The sequence below is a fragment of the Pteronotus mesoamericanus genome, unplaced genomic scaffold (genome assembly GCF_021234165.1).
Source record: "Pteronotus mesoamericanus isolate MK-2021 breed Mesoamerican mustached bat unplaced genomic scaffold, CSHL_Meso_final contig_42, whole genome shotgun sequence".
In the NCBI taxonomy this organism is placed as follows: domain Eukaryota; kingdom Metazoa; phylum Chordata; class Mammalia; order Chiroptera; family Mormoopidae; genus Pteronotus; species Pteronotus mesoamericanus.
The window spans coordinates 16,048,266-16,065,570 of NW_026555157.1; the positions used below are offsets into that span (position 1 = coordinate 16,048,266).

The following is a 17,305-nucleotide window of genomic DNA, read 5'->3' on the forward strand; positions in this document are numbered from 1 at the left end:
ACTGGAGAATATTATGCTAAGTGAAATAAGCCAGTTGGTGAAAGAGAAATACCGTATGATCTCACCTATAAGTGAAATCTATTCAACAAAATAAACTAACAAACAAAAAATCCCACAGGTGTGGAAACGTGGAGCAGACTGAAAGTGACTAGAGAGGAGAGGGAGAGAGGACAATGATGGAAAGAAGGGGAGGGGACTAGCCAAAGAACATGTATGAATGATCCATAGACATGGACAACAGAGTGGGAATTGACTGTGGGAGTGAGAGGTGGGGGTGGAATGGGCGGAGGGGGTAAAGGGAGAAAAATTGAGACAACTGTAATAGAATAAACATGGCTTAAAAATTAAAAAAAGTAAAAGTAAAAAATAAAATTGTTAATATAAAAAATAAAAATATTTGATTATTACTTTTTAGTCTGGTAGGCAACATGATATTTCTTCATATTTTAGCCTTTTATATATTATATGTTCTTCATTTATTTGATTAAATGCATATTAAAAACTAATTACGTAAAGAAATCTTTTGAGACACAGAGATAAATAGGATATAATTTTTGACCTCAAAGAGCTAACAATTTAGTGAAAAATTGAGTGCTTGCACAATAAAACATTATAAAGTGTCCAAGAAAAGAGTGAAAATCTCTTGCTGGACTGGTCAAAACTCTTCAGGAGGGGCAGCATGTGAGTTGGACTAACCATTTGTGACGTGATAGGTTTCTGTGTACACCATTTGGAAGTCATAAACGAAATTTAGAAGTAAAGATTAAGAACTTTTTTTTTTTGCATAAAGCATCCATACATTTTCCCAGAGTATATGCTAACTAGAGAGAAACAGGACAGGAATGATGTCAATTTGGATTAGACTAAAGAAAGACATGCATATTTGTTGAAAAATTCACATTTTATTCAGTAGAATGATTTGGACTTTTTAAGTGAGTAGAGTATAAGAAAATTAATCGAATGGAAACATAGAGAATTGATTATGGAAGAGGAACTACAGATATAATTTTGCTCCTTAATTTTCAGAATCATTTACTGTATAATAAATAATTTATTATGAATAAAGTTAATCAAATTGCTTAAATATGAAACCATACTAAAAATAGCTAAATATTATGAATGTTTTCAAAATAATTAAATGATTAAATTCATTCACTTGCAGCTACATAACTTGTATAAATGTGTAAGACATGGCATAGGTTCTACTTTGAAATATTGTGATTCAATAACTTACAGTTTGGTTACTTTATGTTGATAATGATAACTTTTGTCTAGTTATTTACTTTATGTGATATAAATATAGTCCATAGTTACTACTTTTGGTCAATAAACACATTTTAAAATGTTGACAGATGTGGCTTTTGTGCTCTGAAATACTTTATGCAACCTACAGGTGGAAACCTAAATTACATGTTAAAATTTAAGGTCTAATTAATCTTTTTGAAGAAAAGGAAGGCATTGCTTATATGCTGACTACATAGTTCTCCAGGGTCATTTGGATAAACATTAGGCAATGGAAGAGGTAAATAGCTAATTATTACACGTAAAATTCCAGTTTTCTTTTAAAATTGTCTTTAAGTTATATATTCTACATCCTTTTGATAGCTTAACAAGTTTTTTTCCAGTATTTAAGTAAAATGTTCAGGTTGGCTGCTATTTAACAGGATACATTTTATTTTGGTTTTAAAAAAGCACACATAAAATTATTTTCTTTTATTCTAAAATACATTTACAATTAGATAAATCTGGTGGTATTTTAAGTAAGAACAAATGTTTGAATTCTTTATTTTTAAATTATTTGCATTATTTTTTAAAATTGTGGGGTATCATTTCAATAAATTATTAAAAATTAAATCAAATGTATTTTTAAGCACTTTATAAGGATATGGATGTTATTACTGGTTATGTAGATAAATTTTTAATTATGATTCTGATCTTTTTCTTCATTGAAAAGAAGTACACTTTCTACAGAAAATAAGAACATAAATAACAAATATGAGGCCATTGAAATTTCTTGTTTCATCCATATAGGCCAAAAAGACCTGTATTTAATGTGTGTATATATGTGTGTGTGTGTTTGATACTTTGTGGCATAATATGATTTTTATTTTAATTCTGAGAAAATTCTTATATTAGAAAGCTCCTAACTACCACATATCTCCCATCTATATTTCAAGAAGATCCACTTAGAATATTTATATATTATTATTCTCTTGCTTCTGATTCTGTAGTTTACTATAATTTTGATATATTTATTCTAAGAAGGTGAGGGAATCAATGACAGTGCCTAATAAAAAGGCCAGTACATAATAAGCTCAAGGAATGCTGTTAGTGAACATATTTAGTTATACAGGTGCAGTGAGAGATCAGTGGATATATGAATTATGAGCATTAAAACACAAAAGGAAAGTCTTTTGTGACTATATGTAAGTGAATATATATGTATCTATGTATCTACTTATGTATCTACATCCCTATGTATTTATCTACCTATATCTACCTCTATATATACTTATAAAACGAGGTTGTTCTATAGACTTAGGGAGAAAGGAAATCAATAGCTCTAGCTAAAGTGGCTCTTTTAATAATGTTAGCAGTCATAATTAGTAACTTTTACACTTGTTAGCCAGTTTCCACTATCATATTCTGACTCTGGAAAAAATTCCAACCGCTTGTCTGGAAGAGCAAGAGAGGACATCATGATTGTTCTTCAGACGTCACTATGTTTGTAGAGCACAAGTGGTTACGAACATTATGAATTTGAAAAGAAATTACTTCATATTTCATATTATTGTTTTACTTGTTATTACCAAACTGAAAGTTGAAGCAAGTAAAATACGTATGGCTAAGAGAATTAAATTGTAAACTACATTTTGCTTAATATAAAAAATTTGAAGCAGGCCATTAAATGAGAGAGTATTTAATCTCCTTAACTCACACCCCATCTCTATGCATACATATAAAGTTAGTTAATTAAACAGAATACACATGAGCAAACATAATAATAAAGTTGGCATACAATACTTTAGGCACTACTTGAAAAACAAAAGCTATAAAAATTTAAAGATGAGCTAGAGGGTATGGAGAGAAAAAGACTGATGTTGTAGATTGGGATTCATATCATTATATTCCTGAATTTATAGTAAACCTATCCATATCCTGCTATGACATTATTCATTGAAATCCTCTTCTGGATATAAACAGCATACTTTGAAAATGCAATTTAAAGCTAACCAGATAAAAAATGATCCTTTAAATGACTTTCCCTTAGGCTATAAATTGACTTGGGAGCCATTCTATGTACCCAAACTCCAAGTTTAGACAAACATTTTTCAGATTCTTCTCACTTTGTCTCTTCCAGGGTCTAATAAAAGTCACTTTCATGGCCTTTACAAATCAGTAATTCAGAATGTGGTTTTTATTATGTGGTTTTTACTGTCTGCTGCTGACATTATCAGATGGTTATAAGGTTGTAACCCTGCACCTCTACTGATTGGTTATCATATTTTGGTAAAGCTATTAAGTTTCTAAAAATAGAACTAATCTTGACAGAATTAAAATGATAATTTGTGTAAATTGCTCAGCATAGTCTTACACCTGTTGTTGGTCACATGGCTCCCTAATTAAAATCCTGTGGTTCCTCAATATCTTCATAACCTTATTATCCTTAATGTGGCCAGAAGAGCATGTTCATTTTGGCCCCTAAAACTCTCCACCTTTAGCTCCCACTGTTTTACCTTCCGTATCTCCTCTCTGTAACCACACCAAATTATTTGTTTTTAATTTTTCATGCTGTCTCAGGCCTATATGCTTTTGCTATTCCTTTACTACTCCCCTTTCAAGAACGAGCCCTGACTTCTCATCTTCCAAAAACCATTTATGCTGAACTAGGGCCTCTTCTCTATGCTCTCATAGCACCTTTTACTTATCTTCATGGTAGTACCAGTCATCAATATTGCATTTTTAACTCAAATTTTCATTTTCCTCCCATAAATCTGGACTATAAATTATGTGAAGGCAGGAGCTATTATTATTGTTATCCCCAGAACCTCACTCAGCGTATGGCATATATTAAGTGTCCTCTACATTTTCTGCCAAATGAATAAATATTGCACTGGGACATTGGTGAATATGGGACTTTTCTGCTAAAGAATTTCAAAATATCCTTCTTTTATATAACAGCTGAATGTACTAGTTGAAATTTAGAGTTAAAACCAAATCAAATTTTTCATTTTTAAATCAGAACTTATTATTTTCTTACTAAACCAGATTGCCTTGTCTAGAAGTCTCAGATAAGCACAGGTGACTTACCTGGATTTAGCCCTATGAGTTTGCCTGAGACTGCATTTCTAACTTAATGAAATAATAAAATATCATACTTTTAGGAAGTTAGGTGAATTTCTGCATATGTGAAATAAAGTAAGAGAACTGAGATGCAGGGATGCAATAAATAGAGCCTTGAGAGGAAAATGATGTGATTTTTCCCTGGATAAAACTTTCCTTGAGTTGCTTCTTTGGCTTTGCATCTAGCCCAAGTCTTGACAAAGAATTTTTAGGGATCAATATTGTTTATCAGCATAAAAATAACAAAACATCCGTTCCATCACTTTGAGGGAGTGACAAACTAGAGAAAAATTGTGGCCTATTTAGTGGTTTTATCATTAGCATTATTAATAATTCAAATGAAAAGACTTGGCAGGATAATGGAGTAGCTGAAAGTACAGAAAACAGCTCTCAAATTTTAGCTTAGCTTCTTATCAACTTCTCTAGGATTTTGTTTTCTCATGAGTAAAATTAAGAAAATAATACTTGTCTCATTGAATGATGAAAGGCTTAAATGGGATAATACATGTAAATACTTCACATCATTTCTGGTATTTACTAGAAGCTCAATAAATGGTAGCTGTTATTGCCATTATTCATGAAGAGTTTTATAATAAATTTTTATCCTTGAATTCTCATAAGAATATAGGTATTTTATCAATGATGAAATATAATTTTATTATGATTAGATATTCAGACATTTTCTAATCAGGAGCATTGCAAGAGCCACCAATATTATCTTTACAAAGAGAGCAGTAAGAGGAATCTGAAAACAAACAAACAAAAAATTCAATGGTCAGCTGAGTTTAGAATGAGTAAGACATTTTCAAGGCTTCTGTTACATGATGTTGAAATACTTAAGCTCATGCACCTATATTTAAACCTATAATGTGCATTCAGTGGAGTCTGTCTCCTGACCACTGTTTTTATTGATATAACTGGGATAACAAGCCAAAGCTGCCTAATTTTGAACTAACTGCTAAGCCATTTGCTCATGGCTTTATTCTCTTCCAGTTTTCATTAGTATCATATTATGATGCCAACACTGGTGAACAATTAGGCTAGCACCACCCACTGAGACTCTATGTTATAGTGTAAGTGATGAATTCTGCATGAAGAGCCATATTTGGGCCACATTACAATTGTGGTAATGCAAGGCATTTCATGGATATATTTAAGGAGAGCACTAAAACACTAACTGATACGAATGTACAAACAGAATCCTGTGTGATAAGATTACTAAAAATTTGGGACATTAGATTTTTAACTACTGAAACTGTCCTAAATTAACATCTTACTTTATATCCTTGTGTGAAAACTTACTTTCATCTCCTGTTTCAAATTCAAACTTCTGACTGTAGCCACTGTATCCTGTTGTAGTCCTCACTCGGATGTGAAATATGTATTTGGTGGCCGGCTTGAGACCTGTGATGATGACACTGGGGGCCTTGGACCTCGTGGAGGAATAGGTGAGCTGCTCATGCTCCTGGGGACAGAAAAGAAGAAAATGGAAATGAAGCAGAGTTATTCTACTTTTTCCTAGAGACATTCCAAAGTGAAGCTGAGAAATTATGCCCAGAATATCAGAAGTAGAGGTTAAAAGGATATGTAAGCATAATTTAGCTCTTAGTTATCATTAGGATGCGTATGAAAATGGTCTTGATTTGGAAATTTAAGATGATTAATCTTATATAAACTGCACTGTGTTTTTGGTGATTTGGATATCAGATCCCACTCTGAGAAATGGTGGTGGTGTAAGAGCACGTTTGCACAGAATGGCCGCTGCATCTTGAGCAAAATGGGCACGTCAGATCAGACCACACCAGCAGGGAGCAAGGAGCGAAGGTGGGAAAGTTCAAGTACCCGCTACTCACTTCTACCCTCAGGTAGTGCCAAAATGCCGGCGCTATCCGTGGGTAGACCTGTGGGTGAAAGGAAAAATAAATTAATTGGTTTTTAGAGTTTGAAATCTTTTATCCTGGATTAATTGCTTGGTTCCAAAACTCAGTGATTCCCCAGTAGTAACAACTCAAGTTGAGTCAACTGAAACATATAATGGTAAAAATTTGAGAGAGAATTGATCCTGAGATAACACAGTTTCTTTTAAAAAATGTACAAGTTACATAGTGACTGTGAGATAGATTTAAAAATAGTGTGCTCATGAAGGAGCACCAAAGACAAGGAAGGTAGGAAAGACCATGCCTTTGGAATCAGACACAGAACTGGAGGCTTAGTGTCCAATTACCTGCAATTAACTGCCAAACTACCTCTCCTCACTAACAGGAAATAGATTTGCTGCAGCTAACTCAGTGACCTAGTTTGTCAAAGTTTTTTAAGTGGGCTACCACCTCAGACAGGATATTTTATTTTACCTGTGCATATGAGTAAACCATGTGCTGGTGGTGGGACAAATTAAAAGTTAACATTGTTTTTGTATAGTCTTATTGTTCAATAACTTTATAATAATATTTTAATAGGGTACCTGAAAAAACTGTATTTGTATGAACAAAGTTCATAGGTCAAATTAGGCCACAAGGCCCTTAAGGTAATTATCCACTATTTTTTAACAATAAATCTAAAGATGGAGATTCTCAGGGATAGAAGTGACTTGCAAGGTCATTAATTGAATCATTCATTTAATGTTTCAGTTCTACCTATAATATTCCCATCAAGATTTAGCTTTTGCCTAAAAATTTCTTGTTCAGGAGATCTTCTAAACTAACAAATGAAATTATAAAAATCTACACATATGTAGAATGTATCCAACTGCATTTACTACCTTATGATGCTTTAAGATTTATAATCATGAAAGTTATTTTCCTTAAGCACTTTTGAGGGAAAAAATCCTTATCTTAAAGATCATTTTAAAACTTTATGGCCTCATTTGTCAGAATTTTATATGCCACATGGTTATTTTGTTTCCAGCTGAGGAACTGAATTTGCATCCATACCCCAATAATATAACTATTTATTAAACATGAAATACAAAGAAAATATGAGTTAACAACAGCAAATTTTATTTTTTATTATTTTTAATGCTAAGCCTATTTTATTTTTTTATTTACTTCAAAAAATGTGTTTATTTCTGTTTGTGCTGTTACAGTTATTCCCACTCTTTCTCCTTTTCCCCACCTCCACCCAGCCCCACGGACTCCCCTCCCTACAGCGATCCCCATATTGTTGTTTGTGTCCATGAGTTGTGCATAAATTTTCTTTGGTTAATCCCTTCACCATCTTTCATCTTGTTCCTCACATCCCACTGCCCAACCCTCCCCAGCAGCTATCAGTCTGTTTCACATATCTAAGCTTCTGTTACTATTTTGAATAACAGCAAATTTGAAATAAAAAGACAAAACAGGCAAAACTCAACTTACATTGATCTCTAGGTAGTTTTGAGATTAGAAAGTAAATAAATATCCACCTAGCACAAAATCCAAGGAAGTAAAATCTATAAAAATGCGATGGCAGGAATAATCTGCTAAGGGATAACAAAATTTGCTTTCTAACATCAAGGTCTTCATAATTAAGGATTTAACATTCATATTGTGGGAAAGAAATGTGTGCTAGTTGGAGATATTTTGTTTCTGGTAGAAATTTACAAAACCTTTTGGATTCTTTAGTCTCACAAACAAGAAGAGAATATTCCACCTTTCACAGAATTTTCTGCAACATGAGAGTCATGGTGTATTTTGAGTGCTCTTTCACAATATGAAATGGTGATTGAGAGAAGACTTTCAGAGCCTTGCAAAAAGAATTTAGTCTTATCCTCAAAGAGAGGAGATACAGATTAAAAAATTTACTCTTAGAATGGTCCCATAATAATGATCTGTTATGCCCTTTTTGCTTCACCAAAACATAGATGAATAGTAATTTCTTGTATTCAGTAAAGTTACAGGGAGTAAAGGACAACTTTTGCAAACAGGCTTTTGCATTTGTGCTATTAGGTACAAAAGTGGAACCATAGCCGCATCCCTGGGATAAAAATCCTCAAGTAGAAGTGTGCCTACATGGTTCCTCAGCCTAAGTCACAGCAGTGTGGTGGCTGCTGCCTTGTCTTACCTTGTCACCTCTGAGCATGCTGAGGAGGAGGCGCAGGCAGCAGCAGTCATGAGAGTTCCTCCTCCCAATGTGTAGCAGCCCTTTCTCCTCCTGGTGTTTCCAAGCTCTTGGGAAACCAAATTAGCACTTATCCATGACAAGCATAGACATTATTTTCCCAGAATTTTGGTTAATTGCCTCGCTGCTGACACATCAACTCCAGTTCAATGTAGCTGTCACCAGATGGAGAACATGCTTTGCCACAGAGCCACCTAGATCTCTTTATTCATTCTAGCAGGATGAATTCAGAACGTGCCTGAGTAGAATGTATGAGTCTTTCTGGAGTTTGTGCTATAATTGAATTGCTAGTTGTATGGTGCTTATGGCTTCAACTTTGCTAAATAATACATTCTACTGTTTATAAAACTATCTTAGGTTTTTCATCCCTGTTAAATCTATAGTAAAATTCTCTTCATTATTAATATTATTTATTTTTGTATTTTTTCTCTAAGAAGATTTTTAGAAGTTTGGATCAATTTTTGGCTTATTTTATCTCTCTAATTTTTTCTTTGTTTTCTACTACTTTTAATACCTGCTCTCACTATAATTTTCTTTCTTCTTTCTACTATGTTTTTGTTAATTAAGTTGTCTTCTAACTTCTTACATTTCATGCTTACCTCATACGTTTTCAGTACAATGGACCCTTCAACAACGTGAGTTTGAATTGCGCAGGTCCACTTATACTTACATTTTTTTCAATAAATATACAGTCAGCTCTTATATCCTGGTTTTTGCATCCATGGATTCAACCAATGGTGGATTGAACACAGTATTTTCCATCTGTATTGGGAATCCTTGGAGTCAGGGGGCCTACAGAATATATTGTTCTATAGCATTTTGTATAAGTGACTTGAGCAACTGTGGATTTTGGTAGCTATGGGGTCTTGGAGCCAGCCCCCAGCAGGTACCAAGGAACGACTACAGTTGGGTTTTGGAAGAGTCAGAATACACACACAAAACACACACATGGATTTTCTACTGCCCAAGGGCCAGCACTTAAAAACCCCACAGTGTTTAAGGGTCAATTGTATGTTTTTTCAAATATATAATTTAAGTCTACAAATTTCAAAGTACTGTACTACTTATTATTTCTCAAGTTCTTATATTATCAGTCATTTCTAAGAATGTATTAATTTATAAAAATCTATGATTTTTAAATATTTTATGGCAGATCCAGTATTATTATTTGCACAGGTTTATGAGTCAAGACAGGTTGTCAAGTAGTAAATACATGGCATAAAGTGGAGCTCCAAAGGCACAACCTCATGGGTTGCACAGCACACTAGACTGTGGATAGAAGAGTGGGTGCTTACTGCTGAGAGCACTGACAGACTTCTGAATTAATGCATGTTGGCTGAAAGTGAAACAGCTTGTGTTACCTCTCCTTAGATAAATGCAGATAATAGTACTAATTGTAGGAGAACCATTTAGCAACAATGCACTTTAATATATTGTTATATATATTATTTTATAAAATAAATATACATACAATTCTTATTTTATATACTTGTGTCTACATACATTAAAAAATGGTTCAGAACCAAACAGTATGAAGATAGGGCATTATCAAATAGAGACACATCTATTGTTGTTTAGAGATGTTCTCCTTTTCTTTTGGTTCTTTTCCTGTGGGCAGATCCTGCAGCTTAATTTCATTGCTCCTTCCCAGCAATAGAAATTAAGGCTTTTCTGGGAGTCTAATCTTGCTGTCACATTGAATCTTTCCTTTACCTAAAATTCTAAATCTAGCTTTATCTCTGTGTCAGCTCTTCATAGTAACTAAAAGACATGCTGTTACTAGAGTCTGGGCAATGTTAGTGTTCAACCTGAAACTGTTAACTAAAAGAAAGGCTCAGGTGCCCAGTCTTACAGCTGTTTCTTTCTACAAGGAGAGGTAACATGGCACCTATCAAAAGAGGGCAGCATGGAGAGAATTCTGGTTTGGAATTCTCCTGTCTTGGTCTTCGTCTTGGTTCTAGTCCTATCACGTACCTTGCTAAGTCACCTTCAAGGCTTTGATTTACTCATACATAAAATTCATTTGTTTCACACACATTCATCAAATGTTTAATATGTGTAAGATTCTAGGGCACTCTTGTAGATTTAGCTTACATAGTCACTGAAGTTTGGCCTAAGCAATTAAATTCTATAATTTTTAATGTGAGGCATACCTGTCCTTTCTCCTCTGCCGTGACTCCTTCTCATCAGTGCTCACCTCATTGTTTACCACTCCCAGTTGTGGAAGTAGATTTAATAGGTCCAGTGGAATTTCTATAAGGTGTTAACTCTTTGTTTTATATTTTAAATTTTAAATTGGATTATATATGCAATTCAAATTATGTTGTAAGCTTTTTTCCAGAGGCATATATATTTAAAGGCATCAGCAGTCATAAGATAACAACCCTAATTTATGTGATGCTTTACAATTTATGAGGTATTTTCACCCACATTATTTAGTAATACGCATAATAATCTTGTGAAGCAAAAAACAAAACAAAACAAAAGAGCAAAACACCTGGTAATACTTTTATTCTCATCTAGCATATGTTGAAACTGATCTAGAAAGAATAATTTATTTACCAGAGCAAGTCACATAACTAATCAGTGGCTTCCATTCCAGTTGTGCTTTTTCACTGTACCTAATTTAGGAAGGTATGTCTAGGGTAGATATGCATATACATTTGACTTTGTGTCAAGGTCTTTTATTTCGTATTTTGTGTTCTTGGCCACCTAATCGCTAGAAATAGTTAAATTTAAGATAGCCTGTGAACCAGATGGTAATGATTTGATAACACTAAAATACTTTTCTTTTTATATAAATAGTTTCTTGATGGCAAAAACAATTTTCAACACCAAAGATTTTAAGTAGTTATTTCAAAGATAAAATTATTTTGTCCTAAGATTAACACATCCAATCATTCTGCGTTCATTTTATTTTCTTTTGACATTATGTCATATAGACATTCTGGAGAACGCTGTGGGTTAATAACTCACCCAATCTTGCATGAAACATAAAATATTCTTGTTCAGGGCTAGAAATGGAATTAGTTTGATGGGGTCCAGGAGTTTCTTCTAAAATTTCTTATGTATAAAGGTAACTGACATTATTCACAGAGCAGTAGTAGGAGGACAATTAAAAGATTGTTGGATGTTTATCCTTTTAAGTCACGCCAAGTTGAAATTATCAGGGATAGGTGAAAATGCTATTAAAAATTAGCACTCTACCAGCACAATCATTTTTTTAAAGCAATGTCCAAGTTAAGCCAATGATAAAGTTCTTGTTTTACTGGCTAGGAGACTGAAACTATAGATTCCTAAGAAAACAGACCAATATTAAAAGTGGACATAAATGACTCTTATTTGATGCACAGTTAGTGTTTAATAAATGTCTACTGATCAATATCCACCAAGGAACATGTGGATCATTTAACATACATGTATGTGGTGCAGTTCTGGTTATGTCATTGGGAGCTAGATTATAAAACGTGCTGCTCCACAGTTTACTATAGGGTCCATTCCTTGGGCTGCACATTCCATGGGTTTAAACAAATGTATGACATATATCCACCATTACAGTATCATACAGAATAATTTCACTGCCCTAAGAATCTATCTACTTATCTTTCTCTCCCTCCAAGATCCTGGAAATCTCCGACCTTTTTCTATCTTCATAGTTTTGCCTTTTACAGAATGTCTTATAGTTGGAATTACACAGCACATAACCTTTTTAGATTGATTTCTTTTGCTTAGCAATATGCATTTAAGTTTCCTTCATGTCTTTTAATGGTTTGATAGCTTATTCCATTTTATCACTGAAAAAATTTTATTGTCTGGATACACCAGTGTGTTTAGCAGCTTACCCATTGAAGGACATCCTGGATGCTTCTAAGTTTTGGCAATTATGAATAAAGCTGCTATAAGCATTTGTGTGCAAGTTTCTGTGTGGACATAAGGTTTCAACTCATTTGAGTAAATATGAAGGAGTGTGACTGCTGAATCATTTAGTAATAGTGTATTTAGCTTTGCAAGCTAAACTGCCAAACTGTCTTCCAAAGTGTTATCATTCCTTATTTCCCACCTGTAATGAAAGATAGTTCCTGTTGCTTCACATCTTTTCCAGCTTTTGGTGGTGTCAATATTTTGGATTCTGGCCACATAATCGGTATCTAGGGGCATCTCATTGTTGTTTTAATTTGCAACTCCCTATGATATATGATGTTAAACATCTTTCCCAGTACTTAACTTGCCATTCAGATGTCTTCTCTAGTGAGGAATCTGTTAAGGTATTTGGTCCATTTTTTACTTAGGTTATTTGTTTTCTTATTGAGTTTTAAGTGTTCTGTATATATTTTGTTTAACAATTCTTTATCAGATGCATCTTTTGAAAAATATTTTCTCCTAGTCTGTGGGTTGTCTTTTTATTCTCTGAACATTGTCATTCGGCAGAGCAGAATGTTTTTCATTTTAATGAAGTATAATTTATCAATTTTTTTCTTTCATATATCACATATTTGGTATTGTATATAAAATGTATCTAAAAATGTGTAGATTTGGCAGGAAAATGAAGACAACTGTACTTGAATAACAATAAAAATAAATTAAAAAATAATAAAAATAAAATAAAAATGTGTGGATTTATCATCACTAGAGCCAAAGTCACCTAGATATTTTCCTATGTTACCTTCTCAGAGGTTTATAGTTTTTCATTTTACACTGAGTTCTATGATCCATGTGTTAATTTTGTGAAATATAGACGGTTTTGTTTAGATTCTTTTTTTCTTTTGGCATATGTATGTACCGTTGTTCCAGCACAATTTGTTGAAAAAAAAAAAAAACTACCCTTTAAATTTAATCTTATTAAATTGTCTTTGCTTCTTAAAAAAATAAACAAACAAACAAAACAAAAAAATTGCTGTGCCAAGTGCGAGCACAAAAATCTGGAAGGCTTCTGGCTCACACTGACTCTCCTGTGTTTAGATCTAAGATAACAGCACCATCAGGGGAAGATGGGACTCTCCTAGCAAAGCTGACTGCTCAGAGATAAAAGCAAGCTTGAATGATTATAAATTTCTTCTCTAATGAGACTGAATCTACAATGAAGAGATACAGAAAGAGAAACTGCATTGAGGTTGAATAAGCTAATCTTTTCTGGTGGTTGTTTTCTGAATCTGGGATCTTTTGCTCTGCCTTGGATTCTATGTTTTGATATCCTTAAATAACATCAAAGTTGATCAGAGTTGGATTCTGTGGCTGGTAACCAAGAAAGAATTGCTTTCTTTTCTTACATTCATTTAAGTATGCAGATGGAGTTTCTAATTTGGGGAGGGAAGGGGTTAAGAAGCTAGTTGGTGGATTGTTCTAAGCTATTAATTAGGTGAGGTGTTCTGAAATACCTTTCTTAGGTAAAAATTAGCTGCTTTCATGACAAAATGACAAAATATGCATAAGTACAAAAAAGTAGAAGTAGACATTCTAAGTAAAAGACTGCTTTCTGACTGCACTTTTGGAGAAGTGTCATTTAGTATACCACAGCTATAATTTACTACAATCAACTCTTGATTGTCCCCCATAATCCAAAATAGGCGATATCCCTAAATCACTTTGAAATGAATTCATGACTTTTTTTTACATTCCTTCTGATGTGTATTTTGTTTCACTTAAAATTAAATGCATTCCTTGAATATTAAATGTTGAGAAACAGTAGGAGATGGCATCAAGGTACCCCTGATGGAAGAAGATTATTGATCTGGAATTAAGCAGTCATAATTGATTTTCAGAAAACAGACTATATATGTAGATAATTAACTGCTTGAAATAGTAGGTAAATTTACTGTTAGGGAAAATGGCTAAATTATTATAGTGTGACCTTTAGAAAATACTGATGTTAGGATAAGATCAATGGAATCCTAATTTTCATCTATGAAAACTGAGAAATTTACATTATCTCAAAGGGGCAGGCTTGTTGTAAGAAAAAAGCAAAATAATGTGTAAAATGTTTTGAGGCTCCAGCATACATGTATGAGCATATTTCTTTCTTTTAGGAGGCTTTTTCAATAGGTGGTGCATTGATGTGGGGCAATGATAGGCTTGCGCCTTAAAGTAATTCTGCAAAATGGTGTGAGAAGTCTTTTTAAAAAATGTTGTATATCTTTGCTCACCTGTTAACCTCTATATTCCCACTGCTCAATGCAGTGTAGGTAGCATATTGTAGGCTCTCATAATATATCATTAGCCAAATGACTGAATAAAGGAATTAATAAATTAATGCTCTGTAAGTTTTGTTATAGCAATTTAAATTAGTTTGCACTATTAGTGACAATTCAAATGAGAGATAAGAAAAATTGTTTTGCTGGCTTTTAGTACTTCTGGACTCAAAATGCAATAATATTTTGTCAGTATAGCTGGCTTGTTTTCTTAGGAACAATGTGGAGAACAGCCAAGATTTTACTCGCCAAAAAATGTTTTACAAAACAGTACACTTAAAAAAAAAACACCCTCATTTGTGCTGAAATATCTTTTAATGCATATGTCTTAATATTTATTCAGTTTTTACTTTCCCATCTGTCTTTGTGTAACCTACTTTGATATAGATGGGATATAGATTTTTCTTCTGGGCTTAATTGCTCTATATTTATAATGGTGTTCAAGCAAAAATTAAATGTTTAAAGTTTGATACCTGTTCATGAAGAAAGTGCCTCCATCCCAAAGTTCCTTACTGCTTTTCTTGAAAGTATTTCATAAGAATTATACATTTGGTGACAATAATAATAACACACAGACAGAAAAAGAGAAAATGTACATAAGAGAATAAAGCATTTAAGGAATTTCTATTTATTGGAATATTGAGGATGGGTAAATTACTTTATCTAACAGAGAGAAAATTTTAAAAAATCATAATCATCATAAGAATATTTGAGGTATACTAAGTTTAACATTTTTAAAAAAATTTGCAAATTCCTTCTGATGTTAGTAGTTTAAGTCACGTAATATAGCTGCATAAAGCTAGAACAACTTTTATGATAAAAATTAGGAGAAATTACTAATAAATGCCACTGAGAAATGAAAACACACTAAGTATCTTGGGAAACATTTGTACACGTATGTGGACTTCCAATATAAATGGTATTCCAAATATCAACTGAACGTTTTCAAAGTTAAATTATTAGAACAATATGGCTGAATGAAGTGGCATAAACTAGAAGGGCAATACATGCGTGGTACTTTGATTAATTCCACCTAATTTTGGAATATAGATTAAAAAAAATGAAAAATGAGAAAGGTATGATGGGTAGGATTTCACTAGAGTGAGAATGTCATAGAAGAAAAGAAAATGTTTTGTAGAAAAGTTTTCACTGAAAAACAGCATCATTTATATATATCAAATAAAGTCTTACATTTGTCCAAATTAGCCACAGAATGTGGTGAGGTAAGAACTGCTTTTTGCATTGAAAAGGAAGCAGAAATTTATTTAACAATAGAAGCTTGACAGAATTCCTTAGCTTCATTCAGGATAAAAAGAAAACTTTCTGAAGATTTATTTTTCATTCTTTCATTCTCATTTAAATGTATTTTGTCACCAGGGTGGAACTTTAATGTTTCTTTAATATTTGTCTATGGGTTTTAATTGTGACCTTATGATAGATATATTTGTTTGGGTCAAAATTAACCTGTAAAGCTACAACACATGAATTAAGTTTCAAGAACACCTCCCCAAAAGAGAAATTTTAAACCTTTACAAGTGATAGCATGTTGACTTGAGAAGCATCCCATTATGCTCTGAATAACTCAATATTTTCAGTTAATAATCTAATTCAGTCATTGATTTTGAATTTCCTCAGAGGACTAGTAATTTAAATGTACTGCCAATGAATGTCTGAAGATTTATAATAATATACAGTAAAATGTAGGTTTGTCTAGATACTGTGACTAGAAATTGAGGACTATCTCATCATTGAAAAAATAAGTAATATAATACTTGTAAAGAGATTGCAGTAATTGACAGTTTCTCATAGACCATGGATACACACACACCCCACACACATACAGACACAAGGTTCTTCCAGCTCCAATATGGGTATTTGAAACCAAAGAAACTTTTAAATATGTCACAATAAACAGTGTTAAATGAAAGTAGAGGAATTCAAGGCAAAGCAAGTTCATTTTGCAGATATATTGTTTTAATTTGCATCATTATAAGTGGCTATATATTATTTATTTAGTCATATACATACACTAGTTTTTAAATCAAATTAGAAAAAGATAAATCTACCCATGATAAAGTACTAACTTAAATTTAGGATAAACAGGAAGATAATCCTACCACAGACAGGAAAGAGGGCTATTCAGAGACCAGACTGATAACTACCAACAAGATAGAATCAATAACAAATAACTCCCAACAAATAAAATTGTATCACTAACCAAAAACTCCCAACAAACAAAAGTCTTGAACTATGTGGCTTCACAGCTGAATTTTACTAAACATTCCAAGAAGAATTAACACATTCTTCTCAAACTATTCCAAAAAATTCAAGACAAGGGATGACTTCCAAGCTCATTTTACAAGGCTATCATTAACCTGATTCCAGGACCAGACAAAGACACTACAAAAAAAAATTATTGGCAAATATCCCTGATGAACATATATTCAAAAATTCTCAATAAAATATTAGCAAACCAAATTCAGCAATACTTAAAAAGATCGTACACCATGATCAAATGGGATTTATTCCTGGGGTACAAGATTTGTTCAATACCCACGAATCGAATAATGTGACATACCACATAAACAAAATGAAGGATAAAAATCATTTGATCATATCAAGAGATGAAGAGGAAGCACATGACAAAAATACAGCATCCATTTATGGTAAAAAAAACTCTC

At 32.8% G+C, this 17,305-nt stretch overlaps 1 protein-coding gene across 2 annotated transcripts in view; it reads right to left on the reverse strand.

Annotated features, from left to right (window-relative positions):
- The window catches only part of EPHA6 (EPH receptor A6), an 877,165-nt gene that overhangs the window by 305,652 nt on the left and 554,208 nt on the right, over nucleotides 1-17,305 (reverse strand). For both annotated transcript variants that reach the window (XM_054577406.1, XM_054577405.1), the window contains exon 7: nucleotides 5,647-5,809. In XM_054577406.1, coding sequence (XP_054433381.1) covers nucleotides 5,647-5,809 — 163 coding nt within the window. The remainder of the gene's footprint in view (nucleotides 1-5,646; nucleotides 5,810-17,305) is intronic.